Source organism: Apiospora hydei (assembly GCF_038363865.1).
Source record: "Apiospora hydei strain CBS 114990 chromosome Unknown utg000009l_segment0_segment0, whole genome shotgun sequence".
NCBI lineage: Eukaryota > Fungi > Ascomycota > Sordariomycetes > Amphisphaeriales > Apiosporaceae > Apiospora > Apiospora hydei.
Genome location: NW_027117368.1, coordinates 1,339,332 through 1,359,876, shown reverse-complemented (window position 1 = coordinate 1,359,876; position 20,545 = coordinate 1,339,332). Strand labels below are relative to the sequence as shown.

The 20,545-nt window shown below is 53.4% G+C and overlaps 8 protein-coding genes across 8 annotated transcripts; 4 read left to right on the top strand and 4 right to left on the bottom strand.

Annotated features, from left to right (window-relative positions):
• Window positions 1-416: 416 nt before the first annotated feature.
• On the bottom strand, window positions 417-2,238 carry PG997_012176 (uncharacterized protein; the record flags this gene model as incomplete). The annotated part of the gene is made up of 2 exons (XM_066816490.1): window positions 417-690; window positions 728-2,238. 2 exons carry the CDS (start codon window positions 2,236-2,238, stop codon window positions 417-419), a joined length of 1,785 nt encoding a protein of 594 aa, XP_066662182.1.
• Window positions 2,239-3,392: 1,154 nt separating this feature from the next.
• Window positions 3,393-5,463, top strand: PG997_012175 (uncharacterized protein; the record flags this gene model as incomplete). Its single annotated transcript, XM_066816489.1, has 4 exons — window positions 3,393-3,402; window positions 3,455-3,571; window positions 3,640-4,192; window positions 4,284-5,463. The coding sequence occupies 4 exons, from the start codon at window positions 3,393-3,395 to the stop codon at window positions 5,461-5,463; spliced, it is 1,860 nt and encodes a 619-aa protein (XP_066662181.1).
• A 539-nt stretch (window positions 5,464-6,002) lies between these two features.
• On the top strand, window positions 6,003-6,484 carry PG997_012174 (oxidoreductase; the record flags this gene model as incomplete). Its single annotated transcript, XM_066816488.1, has 2 exons — window positions 6,003-6,067; window positions 6,310-6,484. 2 exons carry the CDS (start codon window positions 6,003-6,005, stop codon window positions 6,482-6,484), a joined length of 240 nt encoding a protein of 79 aa, XP_066662180.1.
• A 785-nt stretch (window positions 6,485-7,269) lies between these two features.
• Window positions 7,270-7,749, bottom strand: PG997_012173 (uncharacterized protein; the record flags this gene model as incomplete). Its single annotated transcript, XM_066816487.1, has 2 exons — window positions 7,270-7,556; window positions 7,683-7,749. The coding sequence occupies 2 exons, from the start codon at window positions 7,747-7,749 to the stop codon at window positions 7,270-7,272; spliced, it is 354 nt and encodes a 117-aa protein (XP_066662179.1).
• A 2,290-nt stretch (window positions 7,750-10,039) lies between these two features.
• On the top strand, window positions 10,040-12,926 carry PG997_012172 (uncharacterized protein; the record flags this gene model as incomplete). The annotated part of the gene is made up of 2 exons (XM_066816486.1): window positions 10,040-10,432; window positions 10,503-12,926. The coding sequence occupies 2 exons, from the start codon at window positions 10,040-10,042 to the stop codon at window positions 12,924-12,926; spliced, it is 2,817 nt and encodes a 938-aa protein (XP_066662178.1).
• Window positions 12,927-14,048: 1,122 nt separating this feature from the next.
• PG997_012171 (uncharacterized protein) lies at window positions 14,049-14,877 on the top strand (the record flags this gene model as incomplete). Its single annotated transcript, XM_066816485.1, has 2 exons — window positions 14,049-14,406; window positions 14,528-14,877. The coding sequence occupies 2 exons, from the start codon at window positions 14,049-14,051 to the stop codon at window positions 14,875-14,877; spliced, it is 708 nt and encodes a 235-aa protein (XP_066662177.1).
• A 758-nt stretch (window positions 14,878-15,635) lies between these two features.
• Window positions 15,636-17,252, bottom strand: PG997_012170 (uncharacterized protein; the record flags this gene model as incomplete). Its single annotated transcript, XM_066816484.1, has 1 exon — window positions 15,636-17,252. The coding sequence occupies one exon, from the start codon at window positions 17,250-17,252 to the stop codon at window positions 15,636-15,638; it is 1,617 nt and encodes a 538-aa protein (XP_066662176.1).
• Window positions 17,253-19,324: 2,072 nt separating this feature from the next.
• Window positions 19,325-20,434, bottom strand: PG997_012169 (uncharacterized protein; the record flags this gene model as incomplete). The annotated part of the gene is made up of 2 exons (XM_066816483.1): window positions 19,325-19,799; window positions 19,875-20,434. The coding sequence occupies 2 exons, from the start codon at window positions 20,432-20,434 to the stop codon at window positions 19,325-19,327; spliced, it is 1,035 nt and encodes a 344-aa protein (XP_066662175.1).
• Window positions 20,435-20,545: the final 111 nt, after the last annotated feature.

The following is a 20,545-nucleotide window of genomic DNA, read 5'->3' as shown; positions in this document are numbered from 1 at the left end:
TATGGCATCAGAGAGCCCTGTTGGGAAGTTGCTCTTGGAATCGCGAGTAATGCCACGGCAGATTGAAGCTGCCGTACATCAATTGTCAGATAGTAGCGATTCCGTGAGGTTTCTGCTGGCTATTTTCTTCTCATATTCCGACCAATTCACGTCTGCACACGACATAGGAAACGAATACGAATCATCGTGACTTACCGTACCTGAAAGCTCCGAATGGCTTCCAAATGCTTCGGTTGGATAGATCAGTTCAGGTCGTTCAAGGCGACATATGTTTGTAAGGGTGTCAAGATCCTCCTACTTTCCAGACAGGATATTCCAGTTCACATTTCAACAGGCCCAGTGCGGGACAGAGGTCAAGTTCACATAGTCAAGAACAACCAGAGTCTCGTCATTGAGCTACTGTAGATTGCTCCAGGCTACGACTTTGCCAGCCTTGCTGCTCTAAAGCGACTCAAACGTTTGGGGCCGCCTTCTTCTTCGTCCAGAGGCTGGATGGGGTTTTCATCCTCCTTCATGAACCCACCTTGTTTCTGGATCAGGCGGTTTCGCATCTTGTAGTACTCAGTCGCCGCCTCTTGGCGCAAAAGACCAGCATCGAGCTCATCAGGCTCCTTGGGGGTCGTGGAACTATCCCGCTCGAGAACGGCATCGGCCATGGTTTTACCCTCTGGCCCTGACGGTGCGATGGGGCTGTGTGTAGCAGGCGTCTCTGGCAGAATGGGGATACCGGTTGCGCTGATAGGGCCATGTGTAGGGGGCCCGGCTGCTCTGCTCGACTTGAACCTCGAGGCTTTCTTGGCAGGGGGCAGGGGCGGGGGCCTGTGTTGGGTCTGCAGTGGTGCTGCTCTTCCGTTCGACAATTTCGGTAGAGAGGGGTTCGACAAAGGGCGTTACAGGAGGCTGCTTTTCAGCTGGCTCGGCTTGGCTCGGCTTCTTTTCATCGGCAACATCAAGAGCTGATGCGAAGCGCACACCCTTCGTTTTGTATACGGGCACATCGCCATTCGAAGCAGAGGGGCCACTCGTAGCAGTAGGCTCATCCTTCCTGATGGTAATGCGCCCGATGCCCTGGAGATCGCCATCATTATCCTCCGCATATAGTTTTGCAGAGGAGTCAGGTGACGCCTTCTGGCTATCCAATAAGCGCTCTTGTATCTCAATCATTTTCTGCCGATAGTCATCGTCGACTACGCTTTGGGTAGACCGGCCCCAGCGGTCCTCGTCCTCTTCGTCTTCCTCGTCGTCGGAGTAGTCCTCACTATCGAAGTCATCACCGCTGTAGTCACCTTCTTCAAGCGTCAGCTCCGCGACAACGGGGTTCAGCTCAGACAGGTTATAGCTCAGCATGTCTCTTCGAAGTTGGGCTTCCTCCTCGGATTCGTCAGTCGGGATGACAGGCTCCGAAATGATTTCCTCTTGCGCCTTGGCTTGGCGCATCAGTTCCTCAATCTGGTCTGCGTTTTGCGTCCTCTGAACCTCATCCTTGGCCTCCTCATCCTCTATTTTGGTGTCCTCGGCGAAGCTAACACCCTTCTTGACCTTTGGTTCTGATTGCGCAGGCACCTTTGGCCTCATGGGCACCCTGATCTGTCTGTTCTTGATGGCATTCGCACGAGCTTCCGCCTCGTTCTTGATCGCGGTTGCACGCGCCTCGGCCTCATCTTCTACGGGCTTTTCGGAGGGAGGCTGTGGCTTTGTGGCAGGAGGGGCGGGTGTTTCGGCAAGACCTGCTTTCTTCAGGGCCTCGAGGAGCTGCGCCTGATTGTCGGACGGTGTCTGCAGACTGTACGAGAGGACGTTGTCGTCATCGTCGAGTTCCTCCATAATTTCAGTAATGGGTAGACCGCCCTCATCGGCAGCGTTGGGGTTGCTGAAGACATCTGCGGCTGCGTATTTGTTCTGGGCCGCCTCGAGCTGGTTCTCGAGGGAGCTAATGTTCTTTGAGACATAATCGATCCGGTTGGTCAGGACGCTGATGACTTGCTGTGCGGTTTTCGAGTCGTTCTTGCCGAAGATATCCTGCAGCTCCTTCGCGTCGACCAGGTCGCCATGGTAGGCTTCCCGCGTGCTGGTCAGGTTTTTTGTACTGGCCGGCAGCGCGCTGACTTCCTTTTTTAACGCTTCATATTCGGATTTCCACTGGCGCCATTCGTCCAAGGCCTCTTCTAACTTGACAAGGTTCTGCTCGAGCGTCTGGCGGTGGCGCTCGACGTCGATGAAGCTGTTTGCAGTGGACATTTTGTCAGTGGATGCAGTCAGAGGGAAAGTTTTGGGGGGCCTGGCAGGACGTTTTATTGAGCTGCACCAGCAGTAGCCAAAACTTTTTCCTGGGCCACCCACGCTCGGGCCATCCCGCGGAAAAGCCTCCGCACCTCACATCGCGTTGGTAACGGTCAACGGGCATGATCTCAAGAGCCAGCCAAACGGGACTTTCTGCAAGCCATCTTCACGTTAGTTGCTCCGTCTCCAAATATGTGCATAATCGGGATGATGGACGTAAACTAGCTCTTCATTCCATCTATCGTTATCCATCCTGACGCCAGCTCATTCGATTTGCACTGTAGATGATCACCGGGGGGTAACAGTCGTACAGCAGACCGACTTCAAGACCGACAAAGCAGTGCTCGCTTGGCCATACGCGAAGCGGTTCAGAAAACGGTTATGACGACATTGACCAAAGCCAGTTGGGGGTTGGTTCTCCTTCCAATGGTTCAGGTACTGGACTCGGTGCAATTTTGCCTTGTGGGTGTAGAAAATCCACCTGCCTACATGTATTCGCGGTAACACTGCTAGGTCGATGCATTCGATGCTTGATCGTAATTGAACGACATGGAAGATTGCATGGCCAGTCGTTGGCGCCCTTGACGTTGCAAGCTACCTAATGTAGCTTATCGGCAGTAACCAACCCCCGGGGCTTTTGATTAATAACCACCGGCCAAGGCTCCCCGTTCTTCGGCAGCGTTTCGCTGACCATAATCGCGAACCCATCATCCGAACCCGGTGGGTGGAGCGGATGGGGCCGTTTCCCCCCACGAGCCCGTCATGAGATATGCATGCTGCATCGTCGGGCATGTACTAGCAAGGATCGTGGAAGTTGGGGTACATATTTTGAGGGGTACCCAAGGTTGCCCTTTGTGGGAATGCCGAGGCAAGGCCTTGGTGATAGGCGAGCACATCCGTCGCTCACACAAGATGCTAGGTTGGTGCCTCCTAGGTAAGACTTCGATACCTATCTGAAAACTTACAAGTCTATCCGCGAGTCAAGCTAGATTCAGACCGCAAACTCTCTTCTAATTACACAAACGAGACCTCGTAGTAAATACTTAGCCTCCCAGCTTTTCGATAGTGACACACATCTCGACCCCTCCTATATTGCTTTTTCGTTGTTAAGAATGGCTCTCGGTAAGTGATGTCGGCAAGCTTCTTACTACCATTCACTGACAACTCGCCATAGCTGCTGGTTCCGCCATGCTGGCGGCAGCCGCTTACCTCGATGGCAAGTATCAGCTTCGCCGGGACTGGAAACTCGTCAGGAACCAGAAAGAAGGAGAGAGGCTGCACGCCCAGAGAGGTTGGCCCGCCCGTCACCTCCAATCGCCTCAAAAATGGCCCCTTTCCAACTGACTCCCATTAGTGAAGGAGGGCAAGATGTCCCCGTGGTATATCCTGGAAGAGACCTGCAGAAAGTGGCCCAACGAAAGAGCCATCTGGTCCCGGGCCCGGACAGTGACGTACCAGGAACTGTACGAGATGTCCGCAAAATACGCCCAGTGGCTTTGGAGCAGGGCATCAGGCCCGGCGACCTCGTGGCCGTCTACCTCCTGAACAGCGTCGAGTTCTTCGCCGTCATGTTCGCGTGTCACTGCATCGGAGCGTCGCCTGCCCTGATCAATTACAATCTGGAAGGCCGGCCCCTGCACCATTGCCTCGACGTCTGCGAATCAAAGGTCCTAGTCGTGGATGAAGACGAGAAATGCCAGGCGAGGGGTGGCCGGAAGCAAGGATTACATCGAGTCGAAGAAGACGGGCATCTTCATTTTGGACAGCGGATTCAAACAGCAAATCGAGGCGAGACCGCCGGTGGTTCCGGAAGAGAATTGGCGGAAAGGCATGGAGGGAACTTTCCCGTATTGCCTTATCTACACCAGCGGTACCACGGGGCTGCCCAAGGGCTGTGCATACAGTCTGAATCGTATGCACATAGCTGCGTGAGTTGACTCCATACGGTTATAATCAATGCAAATAGGGGTTCATCTGAGTTGCTAACTTATCAACCTGTGTAGCACTTACTACAACCTGCCATTCGGTTGCAAGCCTGGGGTCGACTGTTGGTATAACTCGATGCCCCTATACCACGGAACGGGCATCATCTCCACCACCACGCTCTTGCTAGGCGGCGTCGGGCTCGCGATCGCGCCCAAGTTCTCCGTCTCCGGTTTCTGGCCCGACGTGACCGAGTCCGGTGCGACCTTTTTCATTTACGTGGGTGAGACGATCCGGTACTTGCTGAACGCCCCGCCACCGCCGGAGCAACTGCGAAAACATCGCCTGCGGGGCGCCTACGGCAACGGCCTGCGCCCGGACGTCTGGACGAAGTTCCAGGAGCGGTTCGGCGTGCCTGAGATCGCCGAGTTCTTCAGCTCGAGCGAGGGCATGCTGCACCTCCTCGTGTGGGACCGGGGCCCCTATCTACGCGACTGCGTGGGGCACCACGGCCTGATCCAGCGGTATCGTATGCGCAACACGTACGTGCCGGTGCGCATCGACCACGAGACGGGCGACGAGATCTGGCGGGACCCCAAGACCGGTTTCGCCCAGCGCGTGCCCTACGAGGAAGGCGGCGAGATCTTGGTCGCAGTGCCGGATCAGAAGCCCTGGCAGGTCTATTGGAAGAACGAGGAGGCAAGCAACAAGCGCTTCGCTCGCGACGTCTTCAAGAAGGGTGACCTGTGGTATCGGTCGGGCGACTCCCTGCGGCGTGGCAAGGACGGCCACTGGTACTTCCTCGACCGCCTCGGCGACACATTCCGCTGGAAGTCCGAAAACGTCTCCACGGCTGAAGTGGCCGAGGTACTGGGCCGGTTCTCAGGCATCGCCGAGGCCAACGTGTACGGTGTCAGCGTGCCGCACCACGAAGGTCGCGCCGGCTGCGCTGCCATTCATCTTGACCCTGCTGTTTCTGCAGATACTCTAGACTACGAGAAGCTCGCCGCCTTCGCCAAGAGCGAACTGCCCAAATACGCGGTGCCCGTGTTCTTGAGGATGGTGAGCGCCAGCTCGCATATCCACAATCATAAACAGAACAAGGTTTTGCTGCGGAAAGAGGGCGTCGACCCGGACTTAATCGGGACAGAAGAAAAGGGGAATAAGGACGACACTATTCTTTGGCTGCAGGGAGATCGTTATGTTCCTTTCGAAAGGACAGATTGGAAATCTTTGCAGGCGTCGCGAGCGAGACTGTAAAGCATCCGAAGTGTCAATACTCTACGCATACCCGAACCAGTGGTCGGCGTCATATTCCATGTAGAGAAGCTAGTCTTAAAAGGTTGCCGGTTTGCGAAGGGCCAGCCAACTTCGCTTCACGATGCGTGAGGTTGGGTATTGGACTCACAATTACCTGGGCATTCTTCACATGAAGAGGATACCGGTCAATACCCAGCGTGAGAAAGCTAGGTACGAAGGATTGCAGTGTTATGAGTGCTCAATCCAAAGCCAGAAGAGGACTGCCTAGTCGATACGTGGGGTGGAAAAGAGGGGAACAAGAAAAATATATTGGATGGCAAAAAACGCGAAAAAAGAGTGCCCGCAGAGGGAGTTGAACCCTCTTGCCTTTAAGTATATGAATAATGATACTATCGCTAGGCTACACCGGGCCGGGCAAGGGATCAGGGTATTAATACGATATATAAACCATAGGAGGTAGAAGTGTAGAAGTGTTGCGCAAGTTGTTGTGGCTTCTAGAATCCTGGATGTGGGTGAACTCAAACGTTGTTTGCCGAACAATGCCACCAGCCGCTCCCAACCGAGCCGAAGGCCAGGCTGTTGGACAATGTCACGATTGCAAGCCGTAGATCGTGCCATGACTTTATGATTCCGGAGTGTAAACATTTGTTGAACTGGGCAGGCAGTTGGCTGTTCTGGTATGATTGGTATGCCTCATCCTGGCGTAGGCAAAGGGGCGATCGTGAGCTGGTAATGGTGCTACGGCAATTAGGCGAAAGCAGGTCTCTTTTGTTGGAGCTTTTCTGGAGCCGATGTCAAGGCAATTCTTCCCGGACGTCTATATAAATTGATATCCATCGTACACAGTTACACCTACATTGCCATTGACCCAGCCATGTTCGACATGCGCGGCAAGTCCATCTCCATCAATGGTGCGGTCTATGGGTTTGTCAAGGCCGTGACCCTCTTCTTCACAAAGGCCGGCGCATCCCAGGTCACCATCGGCGCGGGTTCCGACCTGCAGGGCCGTACATCGACGTAACTTGAAATCTTCCAGAACTGATGTTCAAGAAGGGCGGGGTCGTGGCTGGGGACAAGCTGAAAGTGAGACTGGTGGTTTACACCATGGGTAGTCCTCAGTTTGCGTTTTCACCCGGCCGATGACTCAACTGAAAACAAAGAACAGTCATAGCATACACACAAGCTTGGCAAGACACGCGTCAGCAAACTACGACATAGTATAAAGACATCTCTCGTAAACTGGATGGAATGTTGAGACATCAGGCTCCTGCGACGCGCACCTGCTGTGGGAAGAAAAAGGAACTTGAATGACAGTCTTAGGTTCAGGGGTACACTCACCACTGGGATGAAGTCTTCGTCGCCAGGAACAAGTCTGGTCAGTCTCTAGGGCGTTGACGTAGTCAACTCGCATCCTGGCGAGAGGGTAGCTGGCAATGGGATCTTCCATCTTGGTGTCGAAGCCGCCCCCGTTATTGATGATATTGATGGCCTTGGCCATCACCTAGCACTTACAGTTGCAGGAAATTGAAGAAATTGTCAATAACACAGCCGATTCCTATAACATCTCTAGGAGTTTCTCAAATTCATATCCCAGAAGGTTTATACCTATATAAACCAAGGGCCGCCAGTCCTGCAGTCCATTCGCTGGCGACCAGCTATAATTCGTATCTGATCCATCTCAATCATACTTCTTTCATCTTCTGGTGACCAGCTACAACAGAATTCGTCTCTTACCCAGTTCAACCCGACCTCTTTCAAGCCACATCATACCAGCCTTACTAGAAAACTTCAGGAAGATCGAAGCATCTAGGCAAGAAAGTCGTCAATCACTTCGCGAACATCGAAGAAGAGCGACATAACCTTCCTGATGTGGTCCTCATCGCCAGCGGTTGCGATCGCCCCCTCGCGAGCATCGTGGGCGACGCAAGCCTCGATGTCGTCGATGGCCCTTCCCATGTCAGCGAGAAGATGGGCGATGACACAGAGAACCTCGGGGTCAATATCCTCGGGGGCGCAATTCTGCTCGTTCATGAAGATCATGATCATCTGTAGACGACAGTGGATCCCGAGAAGTGACAAACGACGCATAACAACTACATACAGTTTTATCAGCAACAAGTTTTAATCTGTGAAGTAAAGGGGATGCGAGGTGAGCCAGCAACGGGGAGGCGTCACACAGGAGATGTGTGAGAGTAGACTCAGGTGCCCTGGAAACTTACGATCATAGTGGTACAAGCCCATAGAGAGGCTACCTGTGGCCAGGCGTGCTGTGGCATTGGGGTCCATGGTGATTACTCTTGTGTTGATCCTCACTTAATCTTCTCGGTTGTTCCCTCTCAGTATGAGAGCTTTAGAAGGTAGAATGCGCTCTGGTAATTGTCGCCTGGTAAAATAGTGGCGGTGGTAAGGGTGTGGTTGAGAAACAGAGGGCGCAAGCGAGGAGTAGAAGCAAGAGCGCCGACACACAAGCGCCGATCTACTGGTCTTTCTCCTGCTCGAGGTGCGCAATGGTGGTGGTTGACGTGGGCTGTGTGAGGCTCGGCGAGGCCACAATAACGAGGGAATAACTCAATCGTGAAGCAATGATAGCTGCTTGTGAAATCGGCGAGTCTGTTTGTGTTCGTAAAGCTGGTATGAATGATCGTATCTGTGAAATTGGCGAGCTTGTGGTTGTTGAGTCGGCGAGATGATCTTGGTTGTAAAATCGACGAAAGTGGTCGAGGTTGTGACATCGACAAGAGTGATCCTGCTTGAACAGAATTTAACCTGCTGCTCACTTAATGGAACTGCGAACAATCAGCTCAGAAAGCTGCCCACCCAAGTCTTGAACAATCAGTGCTTGAATTAAATTTAGTGATAGTGTTTTGGCCGGATTGATTTGTTCAGCTTCACTATTCGATGAGATGGGCGCTTGGAAACACTCACCCATCCTTCACATTTCCTTCACTGGACCAGCTATCCATTATTTATCTACCTACTGTGAGCACCGAGTACGCAGGCAGAGGGCCCATCGCATCTCATGACTTACCTAGAACATGATGGCCTACCAGGGAGGTGCAACAACACCTACTTTTTCTCACCATCATCGTCGTCGCCAACACCCACTATCTCACATGGCAACCAAACCGTCCAACATGGGATTACGGGCTGATTCGCAACGCCATCCCACTTCGCTCTCACGGACGCCACCGCCGTGCCGGGACCGATTCGTAGCGCCGCCCAAGCAACACCTTGCACAGATCCGTGGTCGGGCTCCACGGCGACCAGACCCAAAGCCAGGCACCAGTATGCAAATGCAGTCTTCGGTAACCCGACCGGGTGGCGTGTGTGGCCTGGCCTCTACGAGCGCAAGTCCAACCGGGGTGGGTGACGTTGTCTGAGAAGTGCCCAAGCACGATGAATGATGACCACTGGTTCCTCCGGCGGACTCCACTAAGTACTAAGTGCATGCACTTGCACTACCTGCACCTGTGTTCATCAGTTTAGCTCAAGCATCATGCAAGTATAGACCTGTTGACCCGCAAACCGTTTACGTTGGGGAGAGAGCTGGCTTTATACCCCTTAGGATTGCCATAGTCCGCCATGTTGTTTCAGACTTCGGGCATACCAGAAATAGACAGCCGATTAACCTCTTCCAGGGTGATTCATAACGTGGAGCAAAGACACTCACGAAGCCAGTTGTCGATTCCCATGTGACAGTGTCTGCTAGGTCTTACCACCAATTTAACGGCGATTACATCTAGAGGCAACACTGAAGGGACCCAGAACACCGTTCACCAGTCCTACACAGACAGCTTCGGATCGCCCCTGAAGCCATCTACCCACAAGGCGCATGGCGCCCCAGATACCCCATTGGCCCTTTGTGTGTGAGAGTACTGTACCATGTGCAGTAACAATTCAGATTGTTGCGGCTCACCAATCTAGCCCGGTCGAGATCGTAGCCGCAGCTCCAAGGCACACGGGCACACCAAAGTTTTGCTGAACCAAACGTACGTCAGTACTGCGCTGCCTTACCGGCCAGTACAGAGGTACTCATGATTAGAGCCAGGGATCTGGTCGGCCGCTGTGGCAAATGCAGATGGCGGCATTAGCGGCAGGTTAAAGGCCAGTCTAGACTCTAGATTTCCCCCTAAAAGCCGGCGCTAAGGGGGCCTAGCGGCGATGCCCAGCGATATTGCAGCTCGGCTATCCAGACAATTGCTTCTTCAGCTAGGGGAGGGCCTCAACGCCAATGGCTGGGGGCCGTTGTATCCGCGTCTTCTGTTAGCGGCGCGATTGCAATCGGCTGCTAAGAGAAAAACTGGTCATCCCCTCCCTCGGTATTCTGACGTACTTGCCAGCTAGTGAATCACCCTTGGGAGCGCTTCCACGAGTTTTGTTCCGATCTCAAGTTTTGACGTGCCCCGGAAAAGATAGACGGAGAATCAACCCGTGGTAACGACGTGAATGACGCAAGAAATCGATTCGCACCCAGCTTCTTCACTTCATTTGAACAAGTTGATGTCTTGACGCCAAAGCGATAGGGAGGATGGGCGGCCATTCTGGCTCTCACACCGGTCGGGGGATGGGTCGTGGGATGGGTATTCCGCATAGCTCGTTCAGCTACACTACGAATCTCCTCCGGCAACCGATACCCCAGCGACCATTGCGAGTCGATGCGCCACTGGATGTCGAACGTGCGCATCTGCCGTTGAAGCCATTCGACCGAGACCTTCACGAAGAACATTTTGGGGGTTCAGATGCGCCGTCATCACCGGATCCCCCTTCCGGACACAACGAGCGCTATCTCGCACCTTACCTCACTCCAAACGAGTCCTCGAGGTTGGCGGCATACTGGTATCATACCAGACTGATTGAGCAAGACGAGCTTCTCTTGGCCAAGATTGACACGCTCGTCAATGGCTTACAGAAGGCAATTGGCTGGGGCTATGCCATTGCAGGTCTTCTGAGCGAGTCGACTTTCACCCGAGTGGCTGCTGCCAACATGCCCCTGGCTTCACTGCCCCGGAGAGAGTCCTTGCTCACATACCATTAACCAGACGTTTGGGAGTGTTTTCATGGTGCCGGACATGTCCCAGGACTGGCGGTTCAAGAACGCGCCACAAGTGGAAGCCTTGGGTCTCAAAAGCTATGCTGGCACGCAATTGCGATTGATGGCCGAAGACGGGGGAGATGTCGCCCTTGGTAGTCTCTGCGTGGCTTCGGACTATCAACAAGAACCCTTGTCATCGGATCAAAAGGATCTCCTGGTTCGGTTCGCGGAGCTGATCAGCGCGTCCATCGCAAGTCATACACGACAAAGGCGTCTCAAACGGCGGCAGGAGATGAACGAAATGCTCTCGACCTTCCGAAGTAGCATTGGCGATGATCACCATGAAACAGCGGCTCTGGGAATAATCCAACAGGCTTACCCGGATGCCCAGGTCTCGATACAATCCACAAGTGATGGCAAAATCGACCTCGTTGGCCGACCTAGTATCGCTTACACCGACATCAGCGAGGGCGTTTGGGAAGATAGTGAGCATATCGAGTCGATCATCCAGTCTTCCAATTTTAAGGACTTGCAGTCCGCGCAGACTGTCCGGGCTATTGTCGCTCGGTGCGGTACCTCCGACAAGTACATTGTTGTGGCGTCCAACGATGTCCAGCATGTATTAGACGATTTTGACGCCTGGTTCGTGTCCAAGATCGCCGAAATCACGGCGACCACCATCCAAAATCGCTTGCTCCAACAGGCATTGCATGCTCGAGAAACATTTATTCGAGGCATCACGCACCAACTCCGAACACCCATCCATGGAGTCTTGGGATCAGTAGAGCTTCTCTCCGAAGAACTCACCGCCATGACACTAGCCGGTTCTCCGCCTGTCAACTGGGGTGAGAGCCGGCACGCACTTTCTCTATGGGAGAATGTGGCGACGATCAGGAACTCGGGCCAAGAGCTCATGACAACCGTCAACAGCATCATCAAGCACAACGTCTGGACAGAGAGCACCGCCACGAAGGTACAACTGAGCCCGTACAGTTTGGTCAGTTTAGAACGTGATATCATCGGTGATATAACGTCTTATCTGCAAAGAGCAGAGTTGCAAGGGGTTTCAATAGACTTCATTGAAGATCTGCCCCAAGGAGGTCATATTATGCTCACAACGGATGCGCGCCTCCTCACAGAGTGTCTGCAACAGCTTCTGATGAATGCGATCCATGCAGTTTCCGACGTACCAGCAGGCACTGTCTCGTTGACTGTACATGCCTCGAGCGAGCCTCCAAATCTGACAATTGATATCGTCGACAATGGAATTGGCATTGCGGAGGAAAACTACACCAAGATTTTCGATCCCTATGAGAAAATCAACCCTCACAAATCCGGTGCAGGGCTGGGATTGACACTGGCAAGCAAGACGGCGAATCTGCTTGGGGGAAGTGTCAAACTTGTTTCGTCGGCATTGGGGACAGGCTCGCATTTCCGTTTTGAATTGTCGGATCCCGTCTTGGAGTTTGTGAAAGAAGAGAACCCGGAAACTTCACATGAGGAGACCCAAGAGCCTCATACGTTCCACGACATAAGAAACGGGTCATCCTTTGACCACCTCGTTAGTCGCACCGTCAGGCACCTGGAAGAGAAAGGGCTCAAACGCAGCGACGCGGCATCCGCCCGATATATCGTCACCGATGCCAACCATCATGAGGTAGCCTGTATCCAGCTGCTGTACCCAAGATCCGTCGTTCTATGGCTGTCATCTATGGATGCCTCACGAGAAGCTTGGATGAAGGAACGCCAGATGCAACGTCGCATCGAAGTACACGGGCCACTGTACCGGTTAAAGCTCGATGAAACTTTGCGTCAAGCAGATCTGCTATGCAGTGCGATCTCTCCCGGCACACCTAAAGACCTGGAGGTAATCGAGAAGGCAGCCGCAATCCCTCTTGTGAGCATGATCCAAAGTCAGGCATCGGACAATGCTCTCGTGCCAGAAATACCGCCGGTAGTTGAAATCCCCGAGGCCGAGCCCGGACGGTTCTCTGGGTACTGCCATCAATTGAAGCTCCGTGCACTTCTGGTGGACGACAATACGATCAACCTGAAAATCTTACAGAACTTCTGCAAGAGGCGCAAGATTCCCTACGTCACAGCCGAAGATGGGAACCAGGCGCAAGAACATTTTGTGAAGGCTGCTGAAAGCGAAGAGCCTATCACGTTGGTGTTGATGGACTTGCAGATGCCGAATTGTGACGGCATCGAAGCGACGGCGGCCATCCGCGCGTATGAAGAGAAGCACGGGTCTTGCAAGTCGCTTATATTAATGGTCACCGGTCAGGATTCGGAAATGGACAAGATAAACTCGGAGAAGGCGGGTGCTGACGAGTTTCTGGTCAAGCCTGTCGGCCCACGAGTTTTGGACAAGTACATTAGCGCTTGCTACTCGTTTTATGAACCAGCAGGAAAGGTGTTGCCAACGTGATGAAATGCTGGGAATCCTCTGGACAACCGTACATAAACAGCGATTGTCGAACTTGCAATCCTGCCCTCGAAGCAATCTGATGAACGACATCAGAGAGGACTGTTCATCTGCCCGCCTTCAGCAAGGTCCAGCGATCGTTTCGACATAAGAGAGAAACCCGTGGATTGCTCGGGCAAGCCAAGACGAAGAGAAACAGGAGGGGCGCAAATTTCTCCAGAACTGTCATCTTCTTGAGGTAAAGAGGGGATAAGCTTGAACATTTGAGACGAAAGGGATAGATTTTTGAGCCTGGACTCCTGGAGGTGTCTCGCGAGTATTTGCCTTTTCTGGCCGCTGTCAGAATAGCTGGAGTTGGGGATTGAGGATACCCAAGTTGTCTGTGTCGTTGGGATGAACCTTAGCTCCGTGCATGTGGGAAAGCACGAGGTACTACGGAGTAGGGCGATAGGTATACGATATATCGAAGGAAGAGGCTGGACAACGAGTAAGCACTACGCGGATCGTCTCTGTCGCCATGACTGGTTTTTTATACCAAAAAAACTTACCTAATAAAATCAATCATATCACATACTGACTGATTCCAAATTAATTGGCGAGTCTAAGGAAGCAAGAGACGAGATGCATCAAATCTGAGATTGCGAACCGCGATTTCTGGTTGGGCCGATCAGCAAAGAAGACCCTGGATTTGTCAAGTGTTCTAGCAGCTGTGGGCCCGGTACCGATTGGGCTTCGACGTTAATGGCCATGAGCCTATGGCAGGGCAGCGTCGTAGTGGGCGTGGGCCCATAGGCTAATTCCAGAGGTTCTGTAGCCCGATGACAAATCCCCCGTAGGGCGGCGTGCGGCGTGCGGGCAGTGCCTGAGCGGGCTTCACAAGCTCCAATCTGCTGCTTGCCCCTCACACGTCACGACTTTCCCACGCCGAGCTGCGGAATGCGCTTTTGCGACTCCAAAATGGAGAGGGGCACTAATGTGGGAAAGGTTCAATGGCGCAATGCATTTTCCACGACTATTACGAGAAACCTATTATATAATAACCATGCGACGAAACCCATAACTCAGAGACGAATTTTCGCTTTTCACCATTTCCCCTCTTAACTACCTACTTACATACCTAATTATATGAACCTCGCGGCCCTGCTCAGTCTCCTCAAAGACATCGCCTTCTGGTCTCTCGTCGCATACCTGATCCTGCACATGGCCTTCTTCCAGAACGCGCCCAACTTCATCTCCCGACTCTTCCGGCCCCTCACCACCTCTACCCGTCTCGGCGTATCCGGCTCCGAAGGCGGCATGGCTTCCACGACGATTCCCGAAGGCGCCGAGAAGGCGACCGTCGCCGCCGGCTGCTTCTGGGGCGTCGAGCACATGTACCGCAAGCACTTCGCCGGCAAGGGCCTGTACGACGCGCGCGTCGGCTACATTGGCGGTGACTCGAGCAACCCCTCGTACCGCGAGGTGTGCAATGGCAGGACCGGCCGTACGTGACATCCATACCCTTCTTTATCCGCCATACCTGGCGCGCAAAGCGACAAACTCTTTGTCACTTGTATCACGTATCTTTTGCGAAATAATTGACTAACGCGCGCGCAATCCCACAGACGCCGAAGCCGCCCAAATCGTCTACGATCCCAAACAGCTCACCTACCGCGACCTCCTCGAGTTCTTCTACAAGATGCACGACCCGACGACATCCAACAGCCAGGGCCCGGACGTCGGAACCCAGTACCGCAGCGCCATCTTCACGCACGGCCCGGAGCAAGAGAAGATCGCCAAGGAGGTCACCGCCAAGGCCAGCGAGCAGTGGTGGAAGGGCGGCGTCGTCACCGACATCGTGCCCGCCGGCCAGTGGTGGGACGCCGAGACCTACCACCAGCTCTACCTCGACAAGAACCCCGGCGGCTATGAGTGCCCTAGCCACTTCCTGCGCAAGTTCCCGCCGCTGAACTAGGCGTCATGTTCAGTGAGGAACAACTGCGAGAAAAAGACGAAAATATTCAAAAAACAAACAAAGCACAAAATCAACTTTTGGCAACGTAAAGGTAGCGGATGGGGAAATGATGGTGAACACTGCTTTTTGGCAATGAAGAAAAGGCGGCGTTCGTATTGGGTGAAATCCCTCCCGCTTCGACGGGAACATACATGTACATAGGTTTGGAATTTTCGCGTCGGCTCTACACATACCCCTTATCATTAGTTTTTTCAACACAGCTCTCATCGAAGGAATGGATGGGCATTCTGATATTCAACTCGGCAGCGCAATATCATGTGGTTTATTCATGATTCTATATCTTGCAAACCCAGATGGTCTTCCTCGGCCACACTCTCTTCCATATTCGTTCCAATGCCAGTTTTATGTTCGTGTCAATAATTCTCGCTGTATGCAGGTTACTACATGAAGAGCTTTTTGTTCTAATCATACAGTGTGGCCCCTTAATGTAACGCTTAAGGTCCGATAAGGCCCGGTGTGATGACATCCAGCCCTGTATAACAGCGACGTCCGCTGACTTGGACGTCACCACAAGCAATGATTTGTTAAATCACCGCAGGTCAAGGTTACTGTAACCTTATTAGCTCTAACTTCCATCGTACAGAACACAACTCCAGCCGCTCGCCCGTGGCGAATAGGTTCCCTGGTATCCGTATAACAATCCCAATTTCAAAGATTATAAGGCGCGTGTCAATGACCATTTTCAATGATCAGCTTTTTCAAGTCTTCAGATCATCCTCGTCCAGTGGATCAGGATCTGCGAACCACCCTGTGATTGGGTTGGCACAATGTCCTGAGTTCCAGGCGATGTACCGATCCCGACCCTGCGCTGCCCTCTCGGCCCAGCCATAATTCTTCATGCGATCGAGGTTGAGTTCGTTGATGACCGGCACATAGTCATCCAGCCCGGCCACGTTCTCGAACTGCCGACATGCTGCGCCAAGCTCGTCATTCACTCGCACATAGGGTCGCGGAGGTCGGAGATCTCGGTGTGAGTCCCATTTGGGACAGAAATCGACGGGGCCAAGGTCAAGCCACGTGGTGAGCACGAAGCCCCATTTGAAAGGCTCAGGTAGTTTCACGACGTCCAGATGGAAGTCAGTCGTACAAGCAGCACAGCCGCCACCAGTTCCAAAGGTGTCCAGGGAGGTATTGGGGGCACTCGTCAACAAGTCAGGCCGGGGACGACCGGTATCATCAAGTTGAGAAAGTCTGTCGAACACGGCGTTGCCTGTGTTGGTCGAAACATCATAAGGTTCATGGCTAAAGCAGTCTGCCGAACACGCGCCTGCCGCAGGAACGCCGCTCACGTCCCCCCTGTGTGCCTTTTTACATACGTGTGTCAACAGCTGCCCGAACAGTTTTCCATATCGCGAACGCCACGTCTGGTGTGGGCAGATTGTGAGGACCTTTGGGTCAGAAGTGGCGGAGGATATAGGCAGGTCGGAAAGTTGCTGGAAGAATCGCCAAAGGGAAAGCGGCGTCTTATCGACCGATGAAACGACACGCTGACGCCGAAGGAGGAGGTTGTCGCCACGATATCTCATTCGCAAGGAAGTCTGAACCAGGATTCCGTTTTTGTACACTGTGGCGGTATTGTTCACTTGGGCCATAAGATGAGAGTATTCGACGCCTTGTTTGCGCCGCTTCGTGATGATGCGAAGCAGCTTCCGGTTTGCCCGCGACGGGATGTGATGATCCGGCGGGTGATCAACACATCTGACGGCCTTCTTTGGGGCAAAGACGCGGTCTTTGAAAGGGATGAATGGTCCGTGGAGGCGCTTGCATTTGTAGCAATACACCAGATCAAGTAGGTCATTGTCCAGCAAACTCAGGAGAGCACTACGGACCCGGTGTTTGGGCGTGTCCACCTTCTTAACATAGTCGCCCAGTGCTTTGGAGGCCAGAGGAGTCAGGACATTCGTAGGCTGGCCCGAGAGACCGGAGGAACTCGAGGCATCGGGATCCGACGTTTGGGGGCTCTCTCCCGGCGGGGGCGCAGCGGCGGACTGTATGAAACGCCCGAGCAGCTCCTTGTTGACAAGGGCGAGCACCACGATATTAGCGGGAGACAGGTAGTTGGTGATGGAATCTAAGAGTTCTTGCGGCAGATCCAGAAGTTTCGACCTCGTTGGCTGTGGTTTGCTGCGCACCGTCATGGACGAGGGCGCAAGTGAGGTGAGGCTGGTTCCAGGCGCTCCGGGCCTAGTGTCGGAAACATTGCCACAGCTGACCGTGGGGCCGGCGATTTCCACATCTTCATCCCCCGTGGAGGTGTCATGTGCTGCGCCAGTCACGTCCATGGGCTGAGGAAACAGGTGGTTCCAACTATCCATGTTTGACGGAGAGGATATGCGCATAGACGAGACCCTCTTGACGAAGTGCGCAAGGCGCTTTGACTTGAGGCGCCTCACCGAATTGCTGTGGTGGGGGAAAAGAGAATCAGTTGTCAGCGAAGATGATCATCCCACTTTGGTATGGATATATGAGTGTACAGTTAATTGAATGCTGGGATATGGTTCTCAAGGATTGAAATGACACAAAACAGTTTGTGTTTGTCCGGGGAGCGCGGGACGGGGGAGGGAGGAAGAAGGAAGAGGAAAGGAATCGCATGAATTGTTGACCAAACTCTACGGGTGGTTATGCCACTCATGCGAATTCGGGTCCCAGGCCGCCTTGTGGAATAATCATGAAATGACTATCGATTTTTTTCTCTCTCTCGGGCGAAAAGAGCTGCTGCTGCTGCTTCTGCTCCTGCCGCGTCTTGCTGCAAATCATTCTTCTCCCATGCGATTGGCGGCTGAAGCTCCTTGTGCCTTCCAAGTTTTGCCATTAGGGTGTTGGAAGAAGTGCAGGCAGGCAGGCAGGCAGGCAGGCAGGCAGGCAGGCAAAGGCAGGCGCATGACAGTCTCCAGTCAGCCCGGGGACCTGGGGATTGGATGTGATGGATGGGCCATCGATCAATCGGAATCAAGTTGACGCAAGTCGAGGGGTACCCGGCGTTAAGAGCCTGGCAAACTTCCGATCCATACAAGTTCCGTTGATTTTACTGTCTGTAGGCCGGGCCGGGAACACAAACAAAACCAGCGCAAGCACATGCAAATTCGTACTCACATTGATCCATGTCTCTCCATAAACGTTCGCGACATCTTTTGGCCGTTGAGTACAAAAGTGTATGTTGAGTAAGTAGGAATGCTGGGACGAGATGATGATATGGGATCCCACTACTTCGTCTCTTGGGCAGGATGACCATCAGACTCGACGGGCGGGAAATACAAAAGACGGGAAGGAGAAGAATAGACGGACTCGTCGAATGGTTCGGTTTCCAAACGACGCCAGGCCCGTCATATAAGTAAACAGGTCCAGCAAGACAGACCGGGACTTCAGTCGACAGGTCAGGTGTATCACATAGTCATAGCCATTCCCATTTCCATCCCAGCCTTCGGGCGCCATGGCGTGTTCCGTGAGCATCCTTGTTGCTCAGGAGCGCACACGAACTGCAGTTGATCTACTAAGCGTCTCGGTGTCAGACAATTTTGACTTTGGCAGGATGAGAAGAGCAGAGGGCCAGAAGCCGCAAGTAATTAACCTACCTCAACATACAGTGCGGCTAGCCCTGGAGTAATGCATGTAAGCAATCCCGTAATGAGCAAACGTGCTAATGCAGACTCGCTAGGGCGTGCACTTACATAGGACCTGCAGATTTCCCAATCTCCCTCTACGAACTACTTCAGACCTGACTCTCCAAAAGAACAGAAATACCCGCCCGGCCGCCCTTGGCCTTGAGTGGATGGCCCATTACAAGACACGGACAGCTTCCGGGTTGTCAGGCTTCTTGGCGAAGCATGCCTAACCTTGACTCGGACTAGAAAAAAAAGCACACAGCAGTGACAGCACAGCACAGGCTCAGCAAAAATCGGAGCTTGAGCTAAAGGAAGCGAACGGCTTGCTAGAACAACTCCCCGAACCTTCCATCTATAGTTGAGATGGGCATATACAAAACTTTGGACGGACGGACAGAAACAGAACGAGTTTGATCCAACCGCATCAAAGAGGCTGGTTGGTGGAATCGAATACCGATGCGGTTGGCATCCATTAAAACTCTTACATGCCATTCAGGAACAAGTCAAGGTTGGAACACGTCAGTGGGTTCATGTGTGTTTTACATTATTATAGACACCATAGTAAAGTCCCCATCGCAACTAGTATAACTTATCGAGAGCGGAGTCGCAACTATTTAGGTTAACTCATCAAGAGGGGAGTTGCTTGCTATTCTTTAAATAGTCTTGGTCGCTCCTAATTTGAGCATCAACCACTGGCTTTGTTTTTCCTAACCGTGGATTTGTCTCTCCTGCCAACGGTGCCATCGAGATCTACCCCCTGGAATTCGTACTCCTGAATCAAGTCTCTACTTTCGTCGGTTCTGCTGCATCATCAAGATTTGCACCATTCTGATGAAGATGTTGAGGAAGTCCAGCTCAAGCGAGATGCTCTCGTTGACGGGGTCCTTCTTGATAATTCCGCGCTCCGCCATGCGGGCGTGGTGGAGGACCTTCTGGACGTCGTAGAGCGTGAAACCACCGAAGACGGCAAGTCCACCGTACAGCCAGATGTTCTCAGTGAGAGCCAGGGTCCGGGCAGCCGTGGCGGGAATCACCATCGGGGCAAGGCCAGAGACGGCGACAATGGCAGCACCAGCCAGCAGAGGGCCACCAATGTACATGTACTTCTCCTGCTTGGCGGTAGCGCCAACAAACGAGATGGAGCCCATCATGGCGAGGGTGTACAGGCCGGCGCGAGCAATCAGGACAGGCGGGGCGAAGGCAAGCAGAGGGGCAACAAAGGCTGCCTGGGTGGCATTGAAAGCAGTCCAAAAGAGCGTACTTGGGCACGTAGCTAAAGAAGGTAGTGTTAGTAGCTGCAGGGGAGCCAGGCGTCAGGCAACGAGGGAAGCTTACTTGTCAGGATCAATCATGCGGGTGCCGATCATGGTACCGAAGCTGAGAGCCAGACCACCGATCGCCACAGCCCAGGGGTTTGTCACCATCAAGCGGTAGGCGAAACCGGACATGACCATCTGTCGAGCAGTCAAACCGATGATACCAATACCAAGGCCGGTGTGCAGGAAGGTCGAGTTGAGGTATTCGCGCTCGAAAGGAGGCATGCCGCCGTCCTCCCGGGTCTCCCGGTTGAATACAGCGTTGATGGCGACCAGAGTACCACCGAAGATAGCTCCTCCAGTAAGCAGGCGTCGCATCATGGAGCCCGAGTCGGCCGCCGGCGCACTGGACTGGTACTGGTATGAACGAGACTGTTGAGAGAAGGCATTGCGGGAGGTGGCTCGGAGAACGGAGGTCGCCGTGAGCGTCCGCGATGTGAAGAAGGTCTGAGAGGGCTTGCCCGATGCGCGATGGAACGAGCGGATGGGCGCATTGGTGCGCAGGGCCGTCTTGGTGAGCTGCGGCAGCTTCGTCGCCAGGCGGGCAGGGCCTTGGCGGACCGCAATGGTGAACGACATTGTTGGTTGATGTTGTTCGGGTATCTCTGGGCGCAAACAAATGGAATTGAACAAGAAGAAAGAGGTTCCAAGACCCGTGGATGGGGTTGAAGTATTGGTGGTGGTGGTGGT